This window comes from Zingiber officinale, chromosome 2B, assembly GCF_018446385.1.
Source record: "Zingiber officinale cultivar Zhangliang chromosome 2B, Zo_v1.1, whole genome shotgun sequence".
Taxonomy (NCBI): Eukaryota; Viridiplantae; Streptophyta; class Magnoliopsida; order Zingiberales; family Zingiberaceae; genus Zingiber; species Zingiber officinale.
In genome coordinates, this window is record NC_055989.1 from 2,047,158 (window position 1) to 2,073,146 (window position 25,989).

At 38.6% G+C, this 25,989-nt stretch overlaps 5 protein-coding genes across 8 annotated transcripts; all 5 read right to left on the minus strand.

Annotated features, from left to right (window-relative positions):
- Positions 1-2,666: 2,666 nt before the first annotated feature.
- LOC122045038 (probable proline transporter 2) lies at positions 2,667-7,846 on the minus strand. 4 transcript variants are annotated; one of them, XM_042605084.1, is made up of 8 exons: positions 7,537-7,846; positions 7,159-7,462; positions 6,496-6,720; positions 5,830-5,924; positions 5,444-5,633; positions 4,374-4,498; positions 3,873-4,088; positions 2,667-3,312 (listed from the first exon to the last, which is right to left on the minus strand). In XM_042605084.1, the coding sequence occupies exons 1-8, from the start codon at positions 7,540-7,542 to the stop codon at positions 2,935-2,937; spliced, it is 1,539 nt and encodes a 512-aa protein (XP_042461018.1). In that variant the 5' UTR covers positions 7,543-7,846; the 3' UTR covers positions 2,667-2,934. The 4 variants fall into 4 exon arrangements, with proteins under 4 accessions (XP_042461018.1, XP_042461020.1, XP_042461021.1 ...); XM_042605086.1 differs by having other exon boundaries at positions 7,159-7,440; positions 7,537-7,837; XM_042605087.1 differs by having other exon boundaries at positions 7,159-7,440; positions 7,532-7,837.
- Positions 7,847-8,688: 842 nt separating this feature from the next.
- LOC122045042 (reticulon-like protein B12) lies at positions 8,689-11,552 on the minus strand. The gene is made up of 3 exons (XM_042605090.1): positions 11,135-11,552; positions 10,753-10,933; positions 8,689-8,864 (listed from the first exon to the last, which is right to left on the minus strand). The coding sequence occupies exons 1-3, from the start codon at positions 11,226-11,228 to the stop codon at positions 8,828-8,830; spliced, it is 312 nt and encodes a 103-aa protein (XP_042461024.1). The 5' UTR covers positions 11,229-11,552; the 3' UTR covers positions 8,689-8,827.
- Positions 11,553-12,092: 540 nt separating this feature from the next.
- Positions 12,093-16,360, minus strand: LOC122045037 (probable anion transporter 2, chloroplastic). Its single transcript, XM_042605083.1, has 8 exons — positions 15,862-16,360; positions 14,269-14,495; positions 13,782-14,124; positions 13,312-13,356; positions 13,086-13,232; positions 12,820-12,957; positions 12,702-12,735; positions 12,093-12,530 (listed from the first exon to the last, which is right to left on the minus strand). Exons 1-8 carry the CDS (start codon positions 16,321-16,323, stop codon positions 12,358-12,360), a joined length of 1,569 nt encoding a protein of 522 aa, XP_042461017.1. The 5' UTR covers positions 16,324-16,360; the 3' UTR covers positions 12,093-12,357.
- Positions 16,361-17,056: 696 nt separating this feature from the next.
- Positions 17,057-20,890, minus strand: LOC122045041 (thylakoid ADP,ATP carrier protein, chloroplastic-like). Its single transcript, XM_042605089.1, has 10 exons — positions 20,514-20,890; positions 20,271-20,327; positions 19,203-19,265; positions 19,058-19,114; positions 18,884-18,967; positions 18,665-18,733; positions 18,481-18,593; positions 18,216-18,385; positions 17,535-17,613; positions 17,057-17,445 (listed from the first exon to the last, which is right to left on the minus strand). Exons 1-10 carry the CDS (start codon positions 20,829-20,831, stop codon positions 17,343-17,345), a joined length of 1,113 nt encoding a protein of 370 aa, XP_042461023.1. The 5' UTR covers positions 20,832-20,890; the 3' UTR covers positions 17,057-17,342.
- A 1,145-nt stretch (positions 20,891-22,035) lies between these two features.
- On the minus strand, positions 22,036-25,989 carry LOC122045040 (serine/threonine-protein kinase BSK5-like). The gene is made up of 10 exons (XM_042605088.1): positions 25,277-25,989; positions 24,980-25,200; positions 24,763-24,898; positions 24,328-24,461; positions 24,147-24,252; positions 23,418-23,503; positions 22,979-23,167; positions 22,751-22,915; positions 22,547-22,660; positions 22,036-22,482 (listed from the first exon to the last, which is right to left on the minus strand). Exons 1-10 carry the CDS (start codon positions 25,362-25,364, stop codon positions 22,237-22,239), a joined length of 1,485 nt encoding a protein of 494 aa, XP_042461022.1. The 5' UTR covers positions 25,365-25,989; the 3' UTR covers positions 22,036-22,236.

Below are 25,989 nucleotides of genomic sequence, written 5' to 3' on the forward strand. Positions count from 1 at the left end.
TGAATTTTGACCAAAACTCACTTATGGACCTAGACATCCCCGATTAGGCTCATTTCATGTTATGTGGATTTCTAAAGCTGCAAGGAGTCTAACGACATCATCCATTGCATTTTGGCTTCTCCAGAGGAGTTAAAACTTTATCAAAAAAATCAATTAAATCCTAATCCTCGTAGGCACGGTATGAATGCATTTGTGGTTTATTTGATTTTTTCAATAAAATTTTAGCACCTCTAGAAAAGCTGAAATATGCAATGGACGACACCATTGGACTCTTTGAAGCCTAAGAAATCCCCAAGATCTGAAATGGTTGCAATATGATATCTATAGGTCAATTGTGTGTTTTGACCAAAATCCACTAATTGACATAAACAGATCCGATTGGATCCATTTCAGATCATGTGAATTTTTAATACTGCAAGAGTCTAACGGTGTCGTCTATTGCATATTTAGACTTCTTTGGAGATGTTAAAATTTTATCAAAAAAATTGTAACCCCATGGGCCTGATATGAATCCATATCAAGCCCAATGTGGATTTGATAAGAATGAATTGATATACTTTAGCTGATTTTTTGATAAAATTTTAACACCTTCATAAAAGCCGAAATATGAAATGGATGACACCGTTTGACTCCTTGCAGTCACAAAAATTCACAGAATCTGAAATGGTTGCAATTTTAGATTTCTAAGTCAATTATTGGATTTTGACCAAAACTCACTTATGGACCTAAACAGGTCTGATTGGATCAATTTCAAATCATGTGGATTTCAGAGACTACAAAGAGTCTAACGGTATCACCCATTGTATATTTCGGTTTCTTTGAAGGTGTTAAAATTTTATCGAAAGAATTAGCTAAACTCTAATCTCTGTGGGCCTGAGGAATCATATCATATCCATTTTGGGTCTAATACAAAATTATATCAGGATTACATTATATATACATATATCTAAAAGAGAGAAGAAAGATAAAAAAGGTTGTATATATATATAAGAGGAAAGAGAAGAGTAATTGTATGTATTGGAGAGGAAAGAGAAAATAAATAATTGAGGAAGAGAAGAGGAAGAATAATAAATTGAGTGGGGCTTGATAAATAATAAAATATAATACGATCAATTTATATTTAAATATGAGTATCTTCTTTAATAAATTACCATTCTTTATATTTAAAAATAGTACTTTTATTGTCTAGACACGGCGCAAGTGGGAAGACATGAACAATATAAGTGGGATCAATTTCTAGCAAAGACATTATTAATTCTTAGAAAGTCTGGCCACAAGTGTCGATACAATTATCGCTTTTTGAATTTACCCCGTGAGTGTCAGACCACTCATTGGTTCTCAGATTTATCCTAATGTCATGAGAAATCTCGTAAATTTAACGAGACCAAAAATTATCTCTAGAATTAACCAATTCAAAAAATTAGGACATGATTAGTCACATACGAAATTAATCGGGCCCAACAGCCAAGATACCAGGATTAAAAAAAATATATCACATCATCACATTCATAGGGTACTTTTATGTGATAACTAAATTACTTCCAAGAGTTCTCATAATATAATACAGATGATAAATACATGACATCTCTGATATAATGGTCAAGGGTCGATTCTCAGGAACTGACGAATCTGTATACCTGCATATAGGGGTGAGCAAAAATTCAGAAAAATCGAATTAACCGAACCGAATCAACCGAATTTAGAAATTCGGTTCTGTTAATTCGGTTTTCGTTTTTTTTTGAAAATTCGGTTCGGTTTCGGTTTTAAATTTTATAATTCAGTTAAACCGAATAAGAATATTATTTTAATTAAATTTTATTTTAAAATATAATTAATTAAATCATTTTTTTTAAAGGTAAAACCGAATAAGGTTTTAAAATTCGGTTAATTCGGTCAATTCGGCCGAAAATTGAATTAACCGATATCTTATCGGTTCGGTCGGTTCAGTTTCATAGGGAAATTTCGTCGGTTCGGTTGGTTGAAAAGAAATTCGATTTATTCGATTTTCGGTCTATTCGGTTCGGTCGGTTCAGTTTTGACCGAATGCTCACCTCTACCTGCATGTACCTTCTTCCATATTCGTGGGACCGGTACTAGGGGACCGTTAATATAGTGAATTGTAGGGTGCTTTCATGTGATAACTGGATTGCTTACAGGGAGCCTCAGGGCATAGCACAGACGGTAGACGCATGACCTTTCTGGTATAATGGTCAAGAATCGATTTTCAGGAACTACCGACCTGAGATTTATTCCACCATGCGCCTGATGCATATGTACCTATATGCACTTCCTTTCATATCCATGAGACCGATACTAGAGAACTGTTAATATAGTGGGTGGATTGTAGGGCGCTTTCATGTGATAATTGGATTGCTTACAAGGAATTTCAGGGCATAACACAGACGATAAGCGCATGACATATCTGGTGTTATGACCAGGGATCGATTCTCAGGAACTGACGACCTAAAATTTACTCTATCATGCGCCTAATGCATATGTACCTATATACACCTCTTTTCATATCTATGGAATACATGATAGAGAAGTACTGTTAATATAGTGGATTGCTTACAAGGAGCTGCTTGAGATTTGTTGTCGTCGTTGATCACCATTTCGATCGTGACATTCTGACATTTTCAAATGTAAAATTCAATGCCATTTTGACGTTTTTTCACAAGTTCAAAGAGGAGAGTATTTTTATTAAGCACACAAGAAACATACGAGTAGAAGATGAAGTAACAATTTTAATATACATTGACTAGCTGATGCAAGAGAACCCCCCAAAAAAACAAGAAGGGTAATTTGCTCGCACAGGCGCCCCTGTCAACTCGTCCCATAGCAGTTCAATTATGAGGATACATACACTTGCTTTATATCCACATCATAAATACTGAGGACCCGATCACAAGTTATACACTTCTGGATCAAAAATACTCACAGGTCCGCAAAGAAATGATATGTTTTTGAATCGTTCGCAATGAGCCATAGAGCCGCGATTGCTGCAGCGAGGGACATGGCGCTAAACCCCACAATGTTTAGCCAGTGCCAAGACTTCTGAGGCAGGGAGAGCTTGTCCTTCACCTTCAAGTACATGTGGTTTGCGAGAACGAATGTGAGGGGGAACGTGCTGAGCGCGCCCGTGAGGCTCATGAAGTCGCCGAGGAAAGGGAGGAGGGCAGCTACAAATGTGTTTATAGTGAGGTATCCCCCTCGCACGACGACTCTGAAAGAGACGTTGTAGAAGGAAAAGGGGTTCCCTTTGCCTCTTGCAAACTTTGTGTCCAAGTATTCATACATAGGGCTTGCAAATATCTTGTATAGATCAAGTGGAAGAATGCGATAAGAAAAAAGACATTTCAAAAATAAATCGAAGGTAAAATTTTTAGCTCCAAAATGAATGAGGATCAACAATACAAAGAATAGATCTTATCAGTCAATATATAACCTAATAATGCACAGTTAACCAGCTAACTATTCTACCTGTAAAATTTATTAGCCCTCTTTGAACATATCTGTATCATAGCAACTTATTTTCTCTCTCATTTAAAAATCTATTGGATTTACACCTGATTTCTCTCAAGTATAGTTCAGTTTTTTTTAATTGTACCCATCCATCATATTTGGGGTGTGACAAAGCCTAATTATGCATATGTAATTAACAAATCTCTTGATAAACTGTAAACATTTGAAGCAGTCTAACGATGATCAGGTGTGAAATGTTTTTCCTTTATGAACTCTAAACAAACTGAAACAAAGAATGGTGTTATTTGTGAACTAATACAGTTGCCTAGGGAAAAACCTGTCAATTTATCTTGGTATCTAAATTAACATGATGTTACTGGAAAGCATCTGAAGTGGTTAGAGTATATTACATGTAAGGCAATCACTGTCTGAAGAAAGGCCGCAGCATTTGCGACCGACTTCACCCAAATTGGGCCATGGACACTACTGAGTAGGTATGTCGAAGATGAAGATCCGTAAGCCCAGTAGCCCGTGAACGTAACAGCATAGAGTGGCAAGCCCCCTATTATAAACTGAAACCAAAGAGCTTTCTCCATGTTTCTGACAACAGGTTGCTTTATTGTTGCCTGAAGAAAAGACAGTGCAAAATTTATACTTATTCTATGATAGAAATCACAAGAAGAAGGGGCATCTCATGATCAAGAAATCTAGAGGCACAGCCATCTTATGACCAATAATTGAAAGAAATAAACTAAGTTCTGAACAGCATAGAGTATTATGAATCACGATTTTGCATCTTAAGATCGCTCATGTTTTCCAGATGAAAAATGTATACAACGAAATCAAGTCTCTATATTGATAAACATAACATGTTCCTATTGCATGAGGTATAAGCATCTTGAACCTCTCACCTGAATCTCTGGTAGCATGCCTGTATTGTAAGCAAAAACAAGACTGGCAGCTGCACCAATGGAACTGAAAATCTTGTTAGTATGTGATCCTGGAGAAGTGTAATCTCGAGGGGGAGAATTAATTCCTGTATTAAGCAAAATTATATAAACAATCTATATCTTTAGCTGGTTTACTTGCACACAAGCTGCACGTATAGAACAGTAAGTATTTTATAAACTCAAAGTGCCTAAAGGAATAATAATAGAAAACACAAGGAGTCATTTCATAAATTAGGAGGCTGTATCAGTAGCACGTGCTACAGCACTTTCTGAACTTTATAAGCATATTCATGCTTGATGGACCGCAGGAGTACCAAAAAGAGAGTACCACTTCATAGTTGCTTTCTGCATCTGATTCTAGGAGTGACATAAATGTAAGTTGGCCATTAGGAATTGAGATTATTTGATAGAGCATATAAAATAACTGCTAATGTTCATTGCATAATGCCATGGGCTTGATTTTCTCCAGGGTTTGAAAATTGATAGGCTGTGACAGGAAGCTCATAGACAGATAATTAAATTAAGTTCTATGGATGTTTATATTCATCATCTTTTTTTTTCCCCTTCACTGTTTTGGTATAAATTTTTTGCTTACAAGGGAATAATAAATTGATTGGCTAGGAGTTGATTCCCAGCTGGCTTTTCAGAAATGCAGGAAATTAATGGTAAAATACAGTAGCATTGTGAAATGAAAATATTAACAGCACATGGATTCGGTGGAAGTGCATCCAATCAACAAAAAAATCGACTCTGAAATCTTAAGGAATTCCAAGAATGACAGATAAATTCTAAACCTGATTTCCTAATTAACAAGATAAATGATTTTGTATGCAATTACTCCAGCAAATATGGTTCCATAATTATTGGCCAGACATTCTTGGTCCTCTTTGCAAACTCTTTAGTCTTTCCCCATGTAATCAGTAGATATAATAATTGAAAGTTATCACGCTGGCTGTGAAAAACTTTAGAACTAAGTTGAACGTATCACTATTGAAAGTTTGAATAAGGGAGTCAAGGTAAATTCATAGTACCATCACTAAGAGACAGCATGAATGCTACAATGATATATATGAGGCTGAAAAATGTTGAAAACCCCAGCCAAACTCTGAGAGCTGACAAATGTGGTGTGCTAAAAGCAAAAAGTGCACAAACAAATCCAGCAATAGTTATACAGTAGGGTAGCTTCAAGATATCATCATCCCTGTAAAGGACATACGTGGCCTGCATAACAAATGAACGATATCAAAATAAGGAGATGCACAGCAAAGGAGGTACTTTAGTGACATAGGAAATCACGTTTACAATGGACTAGCATCCATACCCTCAAAACAATAGAAGATAATGGATAAATGACTTTTACGTAATAACTTGTATCTTGGCAACAAGATTGAGACAATAGCAGGTAAAAAAGTCTCACCTTTAAAGCTTGCCCAGCCAGAATGATATATCCCGTGTTGATCATGAAAAGATTAACATATTGTAATGCCCATGTAAGAGAATACATTTTCCTACCTGTGATATGCCACCAAATAAAAGAAATCACTAAAAAGTTGTTCCTGGTGCTCCCCCATGATCAATCACAAGACAAAACAAGAGAAGGACATTGGCACATCGAAGGATTCAATTTGTCTCATGGAGATGGTGATTGCATTTTCTAGATCATTGAAATTACCAAGATCTTAAGATAATAAGGGATTGTGAATTAGTGATATTGATACTTTTGTAAAATTTTATGGAATAGTCATAATAAAAGTATTGATTGTGATTGTTATAAGTTTACTTAATACATGATTTTTAACATTACATTAGGATGCTTTTATATCCTCGAACTTATTTTGCATTGATTTTCTTATTACTGGATAATGTTTAAATGCCATGGTCATGTAATTATATATCATAGATGGAAATCATATACTTAATATTTTGAAAGTAGGTGTCTCACTTTCTTCTAGGCATGTTTTGCACCTTGCTTGTAGACCCTATGACTTCTCAGAACCTAATTGCATCTAACGCATTTTAAAATATTAAGTAGGACAAGTTAAGAAACAATAGCGAATGAATAAAAAAACATTGTTGTCATTACCGTATATGTGGCCGGCAAGATCTCTGTATCTGATGTGTCGTTTCCCACCAACTTCATGGAGGCGTGCTAGAAGAACATTAGCATAGAGAGATATTGCAGCAGCCAAAATTAAGCCGGTCGTACCAGCAATCCAACCCAAAGGAACCATTATCGATCCAGAATAACCTAAGACATAAGCACTGTTTATCCCAGTTGTGAGCACAAAGGCGACTTGGTACCAAGGATCTGAAAATCCATCAGATGAAAAGGAACGGTGGGTGAGTTGTAAATTACAGAAGTAAAGAACAGACAACTTTCCATTAAACAAATGATACTCTAGAATAACTGGAATATGAAAACTCCATACTGAAAAATTCATACTCTATAGACTGCGAAACAAAGTTTTGGGAAATCCAATCACAGAAATGGAGGATAAATTCCTTTAAAATGAGCCATGTTATTGTCAAGACTAGAAACACAGAAATTGCTTTTTGATGATGAGTGCAGTATTACAATCTCTGACTTGGTCATCAGATTATCATGAAGCGTTTGCACGAAATGTAAAACATAGTCAACTTGAAAGGCACAAATCATCAGAAATGCAACAGTAAAAAAGCAGGCTTTGGAAGGAATGGGAGAAAAGCATCCTGAGTAAAAAAGAACGAGCACAAGAAGGCAATTTACCGGTGCTAATCTGATGAGCCGTATCGTCCGACACATCGATCCGCATCTCGTAGTCACACGGGTCCCAGTCTTCCTCTCCGGCCCCGGCCGCCGCCGCCGTCATCGCCTCTTTCCCGGGTTCCTCCCTGTCGCGTCGTGCCACCAACAGCGAGGTTTCCTCTCCCCCCTCGTCCACAGGAATTTCGGAAGAGGTGGTGGCGTGAGAAAAGCAGGAAGATGAGGATGTGGCGAGGATACCAACAGCCTCGATTCCTCGAATTCCAGTCCCGGGCAGTCCGGAATCTACACGAAGAAGGGAGCGGCACTTCCGGAGTAAAAGAATCAGGGACCCCTAGAAAAGAAAGGAAGCAAAAGCGACATATCGAATCGAAACCTTACTCCCATGTCTTGAGCGCGACGTGGATGGAAAATACGGTAGGAAAAGGAGCGGCGGAGCGACGATGGAGCCACCTCGACGCGGTGGCGACAAGGTCGCGGCCGCTGCTTTCCAATAAGAACAGCAGGTAGACCTTAAAATTAAGCAAGGGCCAAATTAAATTTTTGCTAAACTTTGGGTGATTTTTGAAATGACCCAGGTTTAATGAGGCATTGTGATAGTAAAGGAGCTTTTTCATATTAACAAAATTTTGGAGGGCTTTAAAGATATTGAAGTTGGGGGTATTTAAATGATTTTTCTAAAATTTATAAAAAATTATAGAGCAAACATAAAAAGGACAAAGAGCGCTTTAATTTTAAAATATCAGAACAATATTTTATTACATTTTTATTTTAACTCTTAGCAATTAAAAAAAAAAAACTACCCCCCCAAAAAAAACTTATTGTAAAAAATATTTTTGAAAAATTAAACCATATCTATAAATTAAGTCTTAAGTTTTACACTATTATTACTAGTTTATTTAATGACTAATACAAGGTAACTTATGAATTTCTGTTTCTATTTAAATTTTCATAATAGTACGACTGGAATCTTAAACTAACTGTAGTAAATAACTAAAAATTATTAATTAATTCTAGAAAAAAAAAATCTCTAAACTGTAGTTAATTTTATAACAAAAATGTTAAATTCCCTTCTTAAATAGACACAATCTGCGTAAATATTAAATTAATTCAAAATTTATTCATTATTATAAATATTAAATTATAAATTAAAATGCCACTTGCATTCTATGAAATTTAAGAAATTTAGAAACAAATATCTTCCAAGCTTCCACAAGGTTATGGATGACCTTCAAAAACTTAATAACAATAGTTAGAAATAAGCTAAAGAATACACACACACCAACCAAAAACACAAAAAACAAACGGCACAAAACTCTGATGTATGCTACAAACTTCGCTCACAATCTTGAATTATGGCAAAATCAAGGGGTGAAATTGATGAAATCATACCGAAAACACTCGTCGGCTAGTAATTTCTTCGCGGCTAGAAGCGACTGTTAGTTTTGATGAAGCACTGGAGGACACAGTGTATGCTATCATATATCTTTAACTTCCATATGCATGAAATTATACCACAACTCATGCATCGACAAGCAACTTCTTCGTATCGAGAACCCACTTGTTAGTTCTGAAGAAGTACTTGCTGAAACACTGGGTGTATACTCTCTCATACATCTGGACTTCCATATGGAGGAGCTTAAAATATCTGTCAACACCGTCTTCATACTTCTCATACAATGCAGGGACTGTCAGAATGAGTACAAGGCCTGCAGGAAGAAAAGAAGGGATTAAAAAGTTGTATTGCTTATGTAGAAGAGAGAAATGAATCCTATCTATTTTGTTAGTCAACAAGAGTAAGGGAAACCGATGAGCAGTCAGTTTGTTCACATCTTGTGAAGATCAATTCCAGAAGTGATGTTAAAAAACCAATGCTCTTGGAAAAATAATCTATGAAACCATCAAAATAGGCTTGCAAATGCAACATTGCAGTTTTCCAACACTTTCAACCTTGTAATTTCTCACATCTTTAACGAAAATCTATATTAATACGTTGATTTTTCAACTTTCTTTAGCTGATAAAGAAGCATCTATGCCATGAGAAGCACTTACTTGAGTAAGCCAATGTACGAAGATCAACAAAACCACTGATCAGAGAAATCAACCATAAATACAAAGCTACTCTAAAGAAGACTTTGGTATCTCTTTTCTTTACAATGTTGTTAAAAGTTGATAGGATCACATTCACATATAAACCAACAAAAGCTGCAGCTTCATGGGCCATTTCTCCTGTGAGGTGTATTTCCGGAATGGATGGAGGAGGTCTGGATTCATGTCAACAAATAAATAAAGATTGTTAAACATGCACCAAGGTTGGAGTAGAAGTGGGATGGGAAATACAAACTGCAACGAATTTTTATAAAGTAACCAAATTACAAATGGAAATAAGAAAACATTTGATTAGCAACTCATTTTATATGTAAAAATTGGTACTCCTAAGATTCAAGTATGGTCAAAATTGGTATTGTTAGAATTCAAACAATTCATGTCATTCAAAAATTGCAAATAGCTTTTGGTAATCAAAAAGATGCCTTTTGATTGGCAGTTTTCTAAAAAGAAAACGCACAATTCATGTCATTCAACAAATATATTCATCAGTTTTTATTTATAAAAGCATTGGAATACATGGGAGAATATTCGTCTCAACTAAAGAACCCAAGGAGTTTTTATATGCTTAACTTTACCTGAATTTACCACCACCTCACAATTGACAGATTTGTGTTTTTTCAAGAAAAACTAAAAAATGATATCAAAAGTTGATTTTTTTTTTAAAGAAAATGGCCTTTTAAAAACAGCAAGTCAATCTTCTTTTCTGGCTCTAAGTTCCTCATTTAGCAGAGCAGAATTTATATAAACCCCTGTAAATGAGTGCATATTATCATTCTTGTTTGCTATTTCTCTTCCAGAGAGTTCACATTTGTTTCTGCTGAGATTTATTTTATCAGGGCTGCCATGATTTGTTTCGAAGTGAACAAAGGAGTTCTAATTTTACTGTCCTATTATGCTTAATCTTTACACCAGAACAATTTAGGAGTGCCAAAGTTATACTTTTCCCAATTAATGATTGGTTCTTGAGCAACCCATATTCTTTCACTGTTTTGCAGGATGATTTATCGATAGAGAATTCCTGAACATTCTTCCTGCTAATCCTATCCCAATCCGCCAATCATACACTACAAATGGTCCATACAAATGAAAAACTATGCTACACTACCAAAAGGAAAATTTTGAAAAATGAATGGCAAGCCACGTCTCTTCTCGACAGAGAAGTTGAGCTGAATTTCTCCTTACTGATCAAATAGTCTCCTCTAACATAGGCACAGATCTTCGCTAATGAAGAATTCAAGTTCAGAACCCTTTCAGTGTAAGGTTATATTTGTTCCAACCATTAGGCTACATGGATCTTATCCCTCATTGAATTCTAGGCAAGACTGTATTAGTAGTTAGTACACTCATAATAACCAAAATATTTTTACCACATCAACTAGGTCAAGGTCACCATCTACTCTTGACATATTATATCCTAATTGATTCAACCAGTGCACTCATAAAATGAAGGACGAAAGCAACAACTGCGTGAATTGAAGGACAAGTTACCTGTTGACAATTCTTGCAGCCTTCGTCCACACAAATAATATGGAGAACAAGAGTAGCAGAACGTTCGACACAAGCGATACCACAGTGTACCCAGATACGTCAAAGAGCAACCAAGAAGACAGTGCTCCAAGCAGAATCCCTAGCGCGACATCCTTTCTCCTCCAAAGGATCACATCGGCAACTGCCACACATAGTTCCAATAGATCCATTAACCTCCATACAGATGTTAACAGAAAGCCTATGCAACCCTAAAAAAAAGGCACTTGGGACAAGATCATGCAACCTTCAAAATTAGACTCCACCCAACAAACTTTCTTAGCGATTTGCATTCAAAAGCGAATTCGACGAACGAAAGGAAGTAATCGAGGGTGCAGCGACTTACCGATTCCTCCACCAAGAATCTCGTGAACAGGGCGTTGCCTCTGCAAGGATCGAAGCGACGCTTCCAGGGATCGAGGGTACTGAACGAAGACCATGATCGGCGTGCGATGGATCAGGCCAAAAAATCAGTTTTCGGACTTCTTCCTCGTCGTCGTCGCCGCTGCCGACTTCTTCTCTGGATCGGGTGGCTACAGCGGGTCGAAAAAGGATGGCGGTGGGCCTTAAAAAGGGCAGAACAGCGCCGCCCCATGGTTTCTTTTTTGGATCCCGTCGTTTTCCTTACGTATTTTTATTCGTCGCCCACTGGAGATTGGAAGAAGTGGGACAGCGGCGAAACAGCTCAGCCATGGCCACCGCTGCTTCGCTCTTCCGAGCAGAGTAAACACGCCCGTGAAACGGATGGCCCGCCGGTTCCGATTCGAGCGAGAGAGGACGGAAAAAATGAGTGTGATTTTCAATCTGCTCCCTGAACTTTATTAATTTATTTTTAAAATTTCCAAACGGATTCATACTTTTATTTTTAGGCCGCCTCTCCGTATGGACTTCAAAACTGACTTCAAAACTGGAATGGAATGGAATGGACTTCCGTGCAATTAGGGAAACAAAAATTTAACAAAATTGAATTATTCAAATTAATCGAATTAAAATTTTTGATTTTTATTTTATAAATTCGATTGTATTTCCGATTAATTCAATTCGGATTTTAAAATTATTGGATTAAATCGAATAAATTGAATAGATCAAATATGAATATTAATTTAATTATTTTTTATTTTAAAATATAGTTAATTAAATAAAATATATAATTAATTAAATACAATTTTAATTTAATTTTAAAATTTTGATTAATTCAGTCCGATTTATTTGCTTTAGTTGGCAAACTCAATTGATTCAATTACTTCAGTTTTAACCAAATGCTCAGTCCAATATATAATAAAAATTTAAATGTCTCATAAATATATCAAATCGATGTTAAACCATCCGATGAGATTCATCTGCTTTCCAAATATACTTTATGAATATTCAGACTACACTGTAAAATTTAATTTTAGTTGATCATCAACATAAACAATTGATAGATGGATTGGTCGCCTATTATTGGTGCTTGCCATCTATCAATGGCAGACACGGGCGATCAATATCATTCATGATCCATCAAAAATTGCAAATTTATTCGACGAATCTAACAATCACTAGTAAATAAATAAAAATAACTACAAAAATTTAGAAGAATACTTGTTCAGCTGTGGCATGTAGATTGTAGAAAATTGTGGTGGTCAAGTAGACAGCTGCTGTGAGGGTGAGGAAGACATGAAATGATCCAAGCCATTGGACAAAGTAGCCTGTTCCTGCTGTACTGATAATTGCTGCGAATGTCCCCGCGGAATTCGTTATTCCTGTTCAGACATATACGTTAGATGTTAGACTATATCGTATTTAAAGTTGAAGCTATAAGTTTAAAGCAACACATAGCATCTCAAAAGACTTTAATCGATCAAAATTTTAGTCATTTGAGAGTGGATAGCGAAGAATTCCAAGCTTGAACTTCTCTGTCCAAAGAAACTTACCATGTAGAAATCCTGCATACTTTGGAGCAATGTCCTGTGCATACACAAATTAGGAAAAATCCGGTAAGTCAACAATGAGATAAGACCAAGTAACCCAAGAAATCAATTTAGATGGTACCTGAATATTGAGCATGTAGCCAGCTTGACTAAAAGAGCTGAAGCTGAGAGCTAGAGTCATGAGCACTGCTGCTCCTGTTGATGTTTGCGCATACCTCAAGCTCAACAACGACAGAGCTGGTCCGATAAAGCCGATCGACTGTAACATGTTAAGACAAAAGATTTGGTACTAACATTTGGGTTTTGACGGTTTCCCTACTCATGATTTTCTAGATTGACTCAGTAGTTGAAGTGTGATTTAGAGGTGGAAAGAAAAGATGGGGAAACCTGCATGATCTTTCGCACTTTTATTATGCTGCAGCCAGATTTGATCATGAAGTCCGAAGTAGTTCCTGCAACATAACCAGACAGAGCCATTGCCCCCCAAGGTACAGCACTGAACCATGCCGCTTGTTTCAGATTCACATCATAAACCTGTGTGATCAAGAAGAAAATTAAGCAAAGAAATAGGTATAAATATAGGTATCTATATACACAGGAAGTTTTGACATACGGTCTTGAAATACATGGGCATCCATGTCAGAAGTACAAAGTAGCCCTGCAGTGGAAGATGGATTAGTTAAAAGTTGCAGCTTGGCCTTAAGATAACAATGAATAAGAGAAAAGCCTAAGAAGATTTTAGTCACTTGAGAGGGAGAAGTTCCTCTAATACATAGATATAAATAGATCACCATACTTAATCCATGTGAGACTAATAGGTATGGAGCATCCTTGATTCAACACACACCTTTTACGCAAGAATTCATTCCTTCTCAAAATGAATAGTCACATTAGAGGACATCATTCCAAATCATTCTGATATATAGATATAATGGATCACAGTACATGTCCATGTGGAACAAATTTTTGCTGATTAAAAGAACCCTCATGTTATGTCTTTGAACTGGATTTCAAGGCAAACTTGTTTGAGTATGTACAGGGCAATAGAGGAAGTTTAAGAAGAGAAGTAGAGATTGAACTCACCCAATTGTTAGTCATGTTGGCAAGGATGCATGACCAAGCTGGTAACTTGGAGAGTAAGTAGCTAAAAGATGGGATTTTCTCCATCTTCAAGTCCTTCTTCCCGGCCTGGATCAACTGCAGCTCGGCCTGGCTAATATGAGGGCTATCACGAGGATCATTTGTGATTCCAACCAACCATACTAATACCCAGAGGAACCCAAGTGAGGCAAAGAAGGTGAAGGACCCGTTAAGCCCAATGCTTGACAATATAATTGGTGATGCCAGGAAGCTTATTACATTTCCCAGATGGAAACCAGCCATGGAAATGCCAAGTGCACTGGCTCGTTCGTTGCAGGGAAACCATCTGAATCAAAATAACAGTATAGCAATCACTGCTAGATACCAAAAAAACAAATCTAAATGCATTATTTCAGTACAAATGAATCAATGTTTTTTAACAAGGAGACTTGTTCTTCAGAAACAAACTCACGACAGATAGGTGGCTCACCGGAACAAGAGAGTGCTCATGCAAGGAAAGGCAACTCCTTCAGCCAGGCCAAAAAGTGCACGAATGGCCAAAAGCATGGCAGTGGAATGGTTGGCAGCCCAAGGAGTGAGCAAGGTAGCTAGTGACCAGATTGCTGCACCACATGCCAAAACCCGCTTGCCACCATATCTATCTGCTAGAGCTCCTCCGGCAATGGATGAAATCAGATATCCCCACAAGAATGATGACTGTCAAGCTTATGAAAAGTTTAGCAATGAGATCAAAAAGTGAAGTCATCAACATAGAGATAAAAGAAACAATTAGGGCATTAATGGAGGATCCTCCCTTTCTCTTTCTGAAAGAAAAAAGTAATTCTGAAAGATGCATAAAACAAACCTCACCAAGGCACGCCTAATGGTATGAGTTTCAGATCAATCAACAGAACAGTTTAAGCAGCTGCATTATCCCTCAAACATTTATCACCTCATTTAAAGTTAGGCATATGTTATCACAAGACCTACATTAATATTTTAATAATGTTTTGGGCCAATCCTGATACACCCGATTCCTAGTTTTTCTGACTAAATTTTGGAAATGCATGCTACTCCAAACCTGAAAATACTGACGACCATTGACAGTGAGGGTTTAGGCTCTTGGATCAGCTAATCATTCACACACTACTCAACCAGTTCGACAAGGACGAGAGCACTTTGGCCAGTTTAGCTGATATAATCTGAAAACTCATGTAAATTTCCAGCATGCTTTCCTGATTCGCCATAGCACACTGTAAGCTCAACTCAAACCCTTTCCATTAAATAATAAATTAGGAAGTAGTCACTATAGACAGACGGCCTGAAAAATCCAGCAAGAGTTGGCATTGTGGACGGCGATGGATCTTTCCATATGGACCTGTTGAATCTGCATTTAGAGTTCTGGTTAGAGTATTGCCTTCTCAAATCATAAAAATTTAGTAGGTGAGAGGCGACAAACAGCTACCTACCTACCTACTCCAAGTTGCGTGGATCCAACGCCAAAATAAGTCAGCAAGAATTTATTAAGGGCGATTCAGTCTAAAGATGTAGCAATTTTAGGCTGAAGCAGAAAGATGCCCTGCCCTCCCCCCAGAGGAAGCGTCAACCATGCGTAGGATCCTAAGAAATTTTCTTTGAATTAGTGCGACGACTGCGGGATCGGGCCGATCGGCGTCCTCCGAATTCCTCTCACTTTAAGTCTCTGACCAAGAAAAGGCCAACAAACTCCTGAAAGGGCTCGCCTCCATGATCCACATGGTGGACCGAACGAGATAGAGCGGCGGAGGAGCAAAAAAATGGTAGAAAAGGGATTTGGGAATTGGGACTGGAAACATTATGGCAGGAAGTGATTATTTATTTACTATCCTTTTAGAGACTTCTTAGGTCTCCTCACAATGTTCAAGAGTAACATCGATTGATCCAATAAATTTGCAATTTCAAATCATCGATGAGAATCGAATCTGAGACGCGTGCAAGAAAGATTAGCGCTGGAGAGTCGGAACTTGGAAAATGGAAGATAGAAATCATCGCGAATCAAGAGGTTGGGGGAGAGAGAGAGAGAACAGATCGCAAATTAGGATACCTGTACAATTCCAAAGAAGGAGCTGCTCCAGCCGTACCGGGAAGCGAGCGGGACGATCGCCACCGACATCACCACCCGATCCGCGTTGCAGAGGCACATGACCATCGCCAGCAGCGCCAGCACTTTGGCCCGCTCCGGGATCTGCGTCGCCTGCTGCTCCGCCCGCTCCACGATCCCCTCGGCACTGCACTTCGCCACCCCGCCCTTCCTCCGCCTCGTCCTCGGCCCCACTCCCTCTCTCCCCGACCACAACGCCTCTGAATCCGCCACTCTTCTGGCACCAATGACGGCGATCTCGCTGTGATCCTTCGCCTTCGAGTCGAACATTTTCGAGAGGATCTGTAGCTTGGAGCCGCCGCGGGGGCTACGGAACGCGATCGAACCCCATACCGACGGTCTCGGAGGGGGGCGGGAATGCGAGGAACCGACCGAGTTGAAGGCAGGGGAGGAGGCGACGGCCATGGGCAGGCGACGGAGGGGTGAACAGTTCGGTGGAGCGCGCGAGAGATTGCCAGACGAGAGGGAGGGAATGAGCTTTATAGAGAAAAAAAAATGGACGGCCAGATGGGACCGAGACCGTGAGATGGAGGGAGAGGACGTGATGATGGGAACGTTATGATTCGTGCGAGGACGTGATGATGGGCAATGGACGGATAGGATAGGTTGGAAGGAATCAGGAAAGGAACAGAGTCAGCGAAGTCGTCAAACACTTTCCAAGCTAGAAATTGCTATAATATTACATTTTTATTTTATATTTAGCACAAAATAAATGGAGTTTCACTTACCTTCGTACTCATAAAGGAAGTAATCGTCAGCCTATAAAATAAAACGTAAATTAAAGTGACCTCTTTAAAGGAAGGGATTTTAATCCTTTACGTAAATTAAAGTGAACTCTTTAAAGGAAGGGATTTTAATTCCTAAAGGATTGATCCTACCCGTGGGGGAAAATGAAAAGGATATAATCATCCTAGTGTCTCCGTCAATCCGTCTCAGGATCAACATGGAAGAGATAAATCACAGACGACTATTAACCTTTGGAATAATGACTAACACATAACGAAAAAATGAAAAAGGTTCATGACCTTATATATAGAAGGGTTTAAGTAATAGTAAATGAGATATTTACAAGATCAAAATTAAGAAAGAACAGAGATTGTTCATCTAAACACAAAATAGTCATAATCTCCTGAAAATATGGACTATCCAAACAAGATTTTTAGAATAAAATCAATAACTACAATTACATTGATGATAATATGCACCAGTGCTTCTCATGTAAGACAGTATCTGAGAAATATATGACGAAGAAAAATTGTGTTCAAAGTGCAAACGATCCCTGAGAAAGAAAAGGAAAAAAAACAGCATGCCTTTCATCTAAATCTATCCAAAAGTCAGTCATTCCTAGTTCAGCATCCAACAGCTTGAATCCCCTGTTAGAATCTGTAAAAGAGATGACTGAATGAAGTGGCAAGATGACTGAACTAGTTCGCCAATTTTTCCTTGTTGCTTTCAGTAATTTTCTCGAGTTCTTTTCGCCCGGAGGCTATTAGACTCTTCACAATGTCAAATGTAGTGAGCTTAATACTGCAAACAATTACTTGTCTTCATCAACAAAAGGGCTAAGCAAATGGAAAGGTAAATTGCAGAAATATGTCTGGAAAAACAATGACAACCTGCTATTTGGCAGACTTTTCAATGCATTGGGCACAAAACCTCGATATAAGCCGATAATGCCGTCACGTTCCACAATTCCTGAAAGTTTCATGGTAATAGTTAACATCATGTAAAATGGTCTGACCACTACAGGGCAGACTAGAAGATAATTTCCACTGGAGCAGTTGGTCCATGAGTGCAATGAGCAACCGCGAAAGCTTTTCAATAGAAGAGGAAAGAACTAACAGATGAATATGAAAAACACAATTCTCAGATGGCAAGACCATAGCACTGTATTTTGGGTTGAGCAGCATACTACTTGATGAAAAGAAAATTTCTGCAGTTCCTTCTTCATTCCACATCGATAACTACCAAATTTATTATAGTAGTGCAGAACTTTTGCTAACGATTCAAACCCTTGGTAGAAAGTGCTCCAAATAATTTTAACTGAATTCAACACCTGATATAGCATGATTGTTTTTAAGCTTTCTCATGCAATCTAAACATAGTTGTTTTTTGATGGTCAAATCTCTGCTTACATAAGCAACTTTAAGGCAATCCTAACCATCTTCTTACCATCCTAAACTTAGATGTGACCGCCATCAGGCATATCAGAAATGGACATCATAGATTTCACATTAAAGAAACCAAAGTATTCAACCATTTAGCATCAATAAAAAAAACGCAAATAAGTTTATTACCTGGGATAGCATCTAGTATAGTGTTGTAAGGTGAACCTTTCATTTGCATCTGTCTTCTCACAGTGTCCAAAGGATAGCACATAAAGGTAGCAAGTGTTGCTGAGATAAGAGCAGTTGCAAGGGATGTTTCTGGCCTCTTTTGGTACTTTTCTGGAAGTGACTTCTTGAACCTAACAATTGCGATTAATAATAGCAAGATCAACAAGATTAATAGTTGAGTAAGCTTTCACTTAGCAACTAATGGAAATAAAATGAGTAACCTCACAAGTCAAAAACACAGAAGTTAATAGCAATATAAGGTGCTATCGATATGAGAGAAGGACCAAGACCAGCATAAAATGATGCAAACCCTTCTTCTCTTAGCATGTTAAGAGCCACCTGAAAAAAATAAGATTATTTAGATAGATTTTACACACATAAACTAGTAAACAGACATTAACAGCCATTACCTGGGACATGGCCTTAGAACCAGGTTCCACCGCAAGCCTAAGCCTTAGGACATCCAGCGGATATGTTACCTAAATTACCAGAAGTTCCAAAACTTTGGCATTACTTCAACACATCTTAATAGGCAATATAATAATTGATCTAGTCATGCAAAATGTAGAAAATTTACACAAGTACAAACAGTAAACAAAGTGTTACATGTTTTGCCTACAAAAACTCACTAGAGTGGATGTCATCCCAGCACAGGCCCCTGCAACAAGCCTACCAAGAACAGAAAGTTCCCCGTCCTTGTTCCTGAAGAGTCTCTAAAACCAAATGAACAGAAACATTATCATGTGTCAAGAGTAGATTAGATAAGATAGAGCAATGGTAGACAGCCATGCAAGAATCCGTACCTTGTAGATTTCATAAGAAAAGAGTTGAACCGCACTGTATGGTAATATCCGTATCACCTATAACATTTCAAGAATTGAATATAATCAGGAAAAGTAAAATTAATCTTTGATATGCAACATGACTGAGGGAGAGAGAAAAAAGTACCTGTGGTAAATTTCCTTTCCAATAGCCTTTAAGCCCCTCCTCCTTCCCTATCAATGTCATAGCCTGAATGAAAACAATAGATTAAACATAAACAACCATATTTTGGTCTCTGAAGAGCTTCAGATGCCATATGATATGTTGTTTTAGCAATAAATGGCAGAGGAAAAAAAACAAGGGAAAAAAGGTTAAAACATGCTAGAATATGTTATCAGTATGAAAAATTACTTTCTAAACCAAAAAAGGAAATAAAGTTGATAACACGTGAAGAAAGGAAATGCCCAAAGGAAACTGAAGCACAAAAAATATCAACACAAGTGGGCATCTCAAATCCAACTTGGGGGATTATATGCAAGGATGTCTTTGCTCCATCTCTTCAAACTTAAAACCTTGATTACATATTAGACAAACTCAAAGCACAGGCCAGTCACATGACTAGCTATGCACTAAAGATCCATCAGTTAACCATTTACTTTCACTGTCTAATCGGGAAAAACGTTTATGAACTTTTCTTGAATTATTAGGAGAGATCATAAGGATAAATAGATTCTTCCAAACTTTTTCTACATTGAAACCATCACATTGGTTCTTGATAGACACCACATCAGCTATTTTTTAATCTACTCATCAATAGTAGCATGTTGTGAAAAAAAAAAGTTAACAAAGTCTATTAGAGCCATGATGCGCTTGTCAAGTAAATTCATTCCCTGTCTAAATAATCATCTTTGCACACTACAAGAAACACCAAGGTTTTCCATATTAAATTAATGCCTATAATGCTTGTTTTTTCTGCTAGTCTTTTCACCAAGTACCCCAATTTCAAGCCTGACATATAAATTTATAAAATTATAATATTAATATTAGAACATAAAATTGGCGCATTCCAAAGATCTAGACAACTCAATCTACTAAAAATATTACTTTTAACACTTAGCTGTTGGAAAATATCCTTCATGAAAACAATTATCCTATTTGCAGTCATAAAGACAGGAGATAACGAAAGAAGATGCACAAAGAATAGAGGTAGGGCATAATTGGGATCACAAAATGAAGCAGCATAGAAGTGCATACATCAATGAAGCTAAATGCCTTCTTTCCAGCTCCTTGAGTAACACGCAGTCCATGGGTCTGCAGTAAAGAGGTATGTTCATTAAAATAATTATTCTACCATATTAACAGAAAATCAGGAAGATAAAGCACTGTGTAATCAGGAAACGTGCACGAAATTTGCGTAAGGAAACGACTTTTTTTTTTTTTGCTTCTGTGATAGGAGAAAACAATTAGGGCAGATGCAGAATCAGTCACGGTAGCAACCTGCATGAGGAGCTTGACGCGGTCGAGGGGCGCGGTAACGGTCTTTGCGGCGGCACCGGAGATGGCCGCTGCAGCAAATAGCGACGCCCCATCTGGAACAAGCGCCAGAATCGCCAAAGGATGCCGAAACAGCAGATCCGCGGACGGGAACGCCTCCTTCTCCCGCGCGTCCTTCTTCTCCCTCTCAATCACAGCCGAGGCAGCACCGCCGTTGGACACGGAGGCGAACAGAGCGATTCGAGCCGGAGTACGTTCCTTCTCCGCATCACGGAGACCCGGAATGGGACGCCATACGAGCGCCGCCTCCTTCCTCGCCATCGCTATCGCCCTCTTCGGAGAATGGAAAGGAGAAGCAAGCGAACGAGAGCGATGCGATAATAGAACTGGGGTAGTTTCGTCTTTATGGTAAATTTTCGATCTGGCCCAGAAATTTTAACTTATTAACATTCAAGTTCTTGACTTTCACAAATTTATTCACTCTAGGCAGCGAATTGTAAATTCGCATTCTCATGACTTTTTTCTAAATTACGCTATTATTTATTATTATTGGCGAATTGCTCCTCATAACATACAGCTATTCACAACTACATCAATATGTGACGATAAGTTTGATGCTACCCTACAGGCACTATCTGAACCACTCAGATAGTGCCATGTGTATACTAAAGACCAACTTATATGTTTTTTTTTTAAAAATGAATATTTAGGGTAGACATAAAATAGGTTCAAATAGGAGATGAGATCTTCTGAACCCCTGATCTAATATTTGTATTGATGAGAGGTAATGACCCTCATCTATTTAACAGGTGGAAGATAATGACAGGTGGTGGTCATTGCCTCCCACCTATCCGTCTATCCTAGTCTAAGAGTGGATTAGGACAGGTCATCCAAAAGATCTGTCCCCTTTTCAAATAGTGTCTCTACATAATATGAGATTTCTTTGATCAAATGACTACTATAAATATGAGATATTATATTATTTGTTGTTGGGCCCCGAACAAAGACGGGCAGATTAGTTTGATCAAAACAAAAGACTAGCATTGACATATAATTTTTTCGCTCGGATAGTATGGAAGACTTACCTACAGTCGAGTCATGCAACTACCTTCTGGATATTCGTACAAAGGCATCTCCCTACCTGAAACAAAAAAGATTACTTGGAGGATCGATAGTAATGGCTAAGTGTTAGAGACTCATAAACCTATTCTTCGAGTGTCCTCCTATTGAGAGATTACGGAGGAGGATCAGAAAATTACTTCATATACGATCCGAAATGTCCACCAACAGGTGGATGTTGAAACTCTTCAAAAGTATTTCTGTAGGAGCAGATGTTGACAAGGATTAGTCTTGTAATCTATGATTTATTTTATATGGAGAGATCGAAATAGAAATTTCTTTACTGAAGAACAGTTAGAAATTGAGAGGATGTATGTACAAATTCATATAAATTGGTCATTGGGTGTTTATCTGATATTTCGTCAGACATGAGTAGGCCGTAAAGATTGGTTTTTTAACTCTTGACTAGTGCTACAAAATTTTAATTATCCAAAAAAACTACAATCTGTATGCAAGTGTACAGGAAAGTTTAGTTTTCTGATATCTTTCCTTTGCTGCTCTACTTGCTAAACATGTAAACTACAACGCAAGTCTGCAAACTCATGAACAAGAGAAGAGTAGACAGCAAAAGCCTAAACACAAGGGAATTGAATCACATTTTCATGCATCAGTTTCTGTTGTTCCTTTTGTACTCTATTTTGTAGCCCTTCTTGATCATTTCATGGGCTTCACTACCCATTCCAAGCCTGAAAAGGGCAGCAGCTTGGAGATAAAAGGCGGTAGGCCAGTCGGGTGATAACACTTGTGCTTGCTCAGCATCTCTAACTGCTTGTTGTAGCAGGTTCGTCATTTGGTACGATAAGCAACGGCGCGCCAACACTGTTGGAGAAGTCATTGTGCCTTCGTCAATGAACTGCACGTCCATAGACATTTGGTCAGTTTACATTAAGTTAAAAATCTGATCATTTGCTTAAGACCTGTGTGTAGTGAACGATTGCGGTTTCAAAATCTTTTGCTTGAAAAGCATTGTCCCCGAGCTTCTTAAAGTTCAAAGTCTCCTGGTTTTGGCTATTCCAGACTCGGAAACAAAACTGCAAAAGAGAAAAAACTAAACCCGTGCATCAACCTCGTCATCCTTGTGTCGTTGATAAAGAGAAGATTAAGAAGAATCACTGGCTTACATCATTGGCTAACCCCTCGTCATCCCTGTATCCAACCTTCTCCATCATTTCATATATAGTGACATAATCCGACTTCGCACAAGCTTCAGCAAAAGGTGATAGTTCGAGCAATTGCTTGGAAGTCACAGAAGAATCGGCAAGCCCCATTAGTGTGTATGATGACACCTGCATATGTTACAAAATTTGTCATTTGTTCATAGAATGATTTTATACTACACAAAGCCTTACGCTTGCATCCTTTTGAAGAAATCCCAAACAAGTGAGGAGCCACTTCAAATTTGGCCTCTCACGAGGTTCGTATTGCAAGCAGCGAGAAATCAATTGAACCAAATCAGTCGCATCATGACTCGAGAAATGCCCCTCCAAGCAAGAGTCCACTAGCGATGAATAATTTTTACCACTAATCATATCAAGTGCCTGCAAAGATGTGAGAACATAAACAGTTAGAAGAAAGAGGAGCCAATCATATGATTTGGCATCGCCATGTGATTTCCGTAGACAAAGGCAGTGTGAAAGCTTTTTGAGGGAGATAAACCACAAAAGAACCGGATGATAACATTAGAAGTCAAACATTTCTAGCACTCGATATTTCAGTCCTTAATCAGGGACCATAACAATACTACATCTAGCTCAAAGTGCAAAGAAGCTTGGAAGGGAAAAAAACTACATGGCTCGGAGGAATATGCTTCCCGCTAAGAAGGTCCAGAAGAACAGTTCCAAAGCTATAGACTACACTTTGTGGTGTCACTCTCCCTGCAAAATCAATCCAAGAAATATTGATAGTGACTAAAGAGATAAAATCTTTCTATATATGAATTCAAAAAATAGCTCGTTTAATATCTTAGAGCAAAACATTGACAGTTCATTTTGTAGTGGATACCTTAATTATGGTCAACATTTAAAAGGAACGAAAGATATGCACAATATCTTGGTTCTCCAGAAGTAATACTAAGTACATTGTGTATCCAAATACAGAAATCCTACATTTAAGATTTGAATAAAAGTGTCAAATGCCCTAAATTTTTCTGAGTTTATAATGATAGGAAGGACAATGCAATCTCACTCCGATTATACTCATGACTAATGCTTGAAAATGAACTTGCTACAACTTCAAGCCCAGAAATGCTACCTTTGAGGATCAATTGCGTGGAAAGGAAAGTAAAGCTTGTTTTTGTCAACTTGAACCATGACATACCTAAACATCTAGCTGTCCATAAGTTGGAGGTCACAGTTGAAATCATTTTATATTCATGCATATTCAACTTAGGACAATGAAACAAGCAATTAGGGCAAGCATTGCCTTTTAAAAAACAATAAAAAGTGAATATTTTAAGTTTACTGCCCTGCTTAAACGAGAACATCTAGAACAAATCTCAATACTTTAAAGAATTCTAACCCGTCTTAAGATACTCTGGTGGTGTGAAAGCCAAGTTAGTACTGTAACTCTTCCCATCACTACTGTTCTTCATGAGACCAAAACACGACAACCTGGGATTACCATCCTGTCAATGGAGGTGGTGGATGATTACATTCTAAGTGTCAGAACAAAACAACAGGGAGAGTTACGGCAATATCACCTGATCAAAAAGAACCCTGTAGGCATTGAGATCATGATACAAAACACGACCTTTGCTGCTGCAATATTCAAGTGCCTGTGCGAGGTACAGTGCCACCCTTATCCTCATGGGCCAGCACAAAGGTTGCACATCCCCTGTAAAGAGTAGCATGGCAGTTATCACTTATGTTATGATATTAATCAGCCTGATGGGAAAATTCAGGAAACGGCATTATTCAAATCAAGGCTATGAGAATTGATTTTTGAGTATTATGTATTCATCAATCATAGCATGATGCATAATCCGATGAAACAGCCGATAATGATCACAAGGCTCAAAAATAAAACCTTTGTTGTAGCATAGAAATCAAATTTATAGAAGCAAATGAGAATTAATTTATTAGACTAGTATTAAAGCTTGAAATGCACGCGTAAATAAAGCAAACATGTCACGTACAATGAAAGAGGTGCTTAGCAAGGGTATCCCGGGGCATGAACTCGGCCACCAGCAGCCTCTCATCGCCCTCGCAGCAACACCCGATGAGATTGGCGAGCCAGCCGCTCCGGAGCTGCCCCACAGTCCTCGCTTCCTCCTACGCCATCGCAACCAAATTCGAATGGGTAATTGAAAAAATCAACATAGCCAGAGAACAGAGGAGGGCGGACGGACGGACGAGGAACTGGCGGGCGTCCGGCCACGCGAACTTGTTGAAGCGCTTGATGGCCACGTCACGGTCGAGGCGGCCGAGGTAGACGACATTGGGCGCCTTCTGGCCATGTTCCGACACAATGCGATCGGAGGCGAAGCCGTCGGTCGCGACCCGCAGCTCCTCCAAACTGTACTCCCTGAACAAAGGCTTAGACTCGCCACCGGTATCACCTCCGCCAGCAATCTCTGCATTCGCAACGGATGGGAACTCAAAACCCCTCGATGGGGCAAATCGTCGAACAGTTACACTGCAGCTAAATACCTAGATCGTCGAGCTCCAGCGCGGACGACTTGGAGCGGGCACGAGCGAGCCACCAGCATAACGACCGTCCGGAGCACCGAACTCCCATCGCCGTCGGGCCGAGGCGTCAAAAATCTTCTCAAAAAGCAATCTTTGCCTCCGCATCGACGTCCCTTTATATAGCTAGAGAAATCGATCCCGACGAAGGCGTGATTACAACAGCGCGGCGCGAGTTCCTCGTGAACTCCGTTAATGGCGAATGGATGTCACAAGAATTGAGCACTGCATTGAATGCCTATAGAGTTGCAGTAGCGAATTTGAGCGTGCGGCAATTAATGGAGGGATCGAGGACTGGAGTTTGAGCCCGTGCCGGTGCTGCGAATGACGGAGCAGTTCAGTTGGATGGATGGGAAGGATTAGAAGCATGATGACGTAATGCTGGTGTGGCTCTTCTCTAAGCCCTAAACTTCAATAATATTATTGCATTCGCAATTGCTTACTCAAATTGAGTCGCACGTCACGTTATATATTTAAATTGGAGCAAAAAATAATATATCGAGAATTAAATCATGATTGATCAGACACTTTACACCCAAATATATTGGAACAAATTACCAACTGCACCAATTAATGATTCTCTCTGAAATAGAGGAAGTTGGCCTGCTGAACAGGTGGATTCGAGGTGGGTTAAGAGGGGACTAAGAGGGGACTCAGATTAGAAGGAATCTGGTATC

Bases quoted from the DNA above. Each gene is read 5' to 3' on its own strand.
- LOC122045038 (XM_042605084.1), bottom strand. The intron at 5,634-5,829 runs GTGAGACTTTTT...TTTGTTATGCAG, and splicing joins TGGCTGGGCAAGCTTTAAAG to GCCACGTATGTCCTTTACAG. The intron at 4,499-5,443 runs GTACTATGAATT...TGCTTAATACAG, and splicing joins CATGCTGTCTCTTAGTGATG to GAATTAATTCTCCCCCTCGA.
- LOC122045042 (XM_042605090.1), bottom strand. From the start codon at position 11,228: ATGGTCTTCGTTCAGTACCCTCGATCCCTGGAAGCGTCGCTTCGATCC. The intron at 10,934-11,134 runs GTAAGTCGCTGC...TATGTGTGGCAG, and splicing joins GATTCTTGGTGGAGGAATCG to TTGCCGATGTGATCCTTTGG. The intron at 8,865-10,752 runs GTAACTTGTCCT...TTCTTCCTGCAG, and splicing joins GCTGCAAGAATTGTCAACAG to GCCTTGTACTCATTCTGACA.
- LOC122045037 (XM_042605083.1), bottom strand. From the start codon at position 16,323: ATGGCCGTCGCCTCCTCCCCTGCCTTCAACTCGGTCGGTTCCTCGCAT. The intron at 14,496-15,861 runs GTATCCTAATTT...TAAGCTTGACAG, and splicing joins CCTTCTTTGGAATTGTACAG to TCATCATTCTTGTGGGGATA. The intron at 13,233-13,311 runs GTATGTCAAAAC...TTGATCACACAG, and splicing joins TGCCCATGTATTTCAAGACC to GTTTATGATGTGAATCTGAA.
- LOC122045041 (XM_042605089.1), bottom strand. From the start codon at position 20,831: ATGGCGAGGAAGGAGGCGGCGCTCGTATGGCGTCCCATTCCGGGTCTC. The intron at 18,594-18,664 runs GTAATGGCTGTT...TATTTTTTTCAG, and splicing joins GTTCTAAGGCCATGTCCCAG to GTGGCTCTTAACATGCTAAG. The intron at 18,386-18,480 runs GTGAGGTTACTC...CGCAATTGTTAG, and splicing joins AACTTCTGTGTTTTTGACTT to GTTCAAGAAGTCACTTCCAG.
- LOC122045040 (XM_042605088.1), bottom strand. From the start codon at position 25,364: ATGGGAGTTCGGTGCTCCGGACGGTCGTTATGCTGGTGGCTCGCTCGT. The intron at 25,201-25,276 runs GTATTTAGCTGC...TTGCGAATGCAG, and splicing joins GCTGGAGCTCGACGATCTAG to AGATTGCTGGCGGAGGTGAT. The intron at 24,899-24,979 runs GTCCGTCCGTCC...GCGATGGCGTAG, and splicing joins CGGACGCCCGCCAGTTCCTC to GAGGAAGCGAGGACTGTGGG.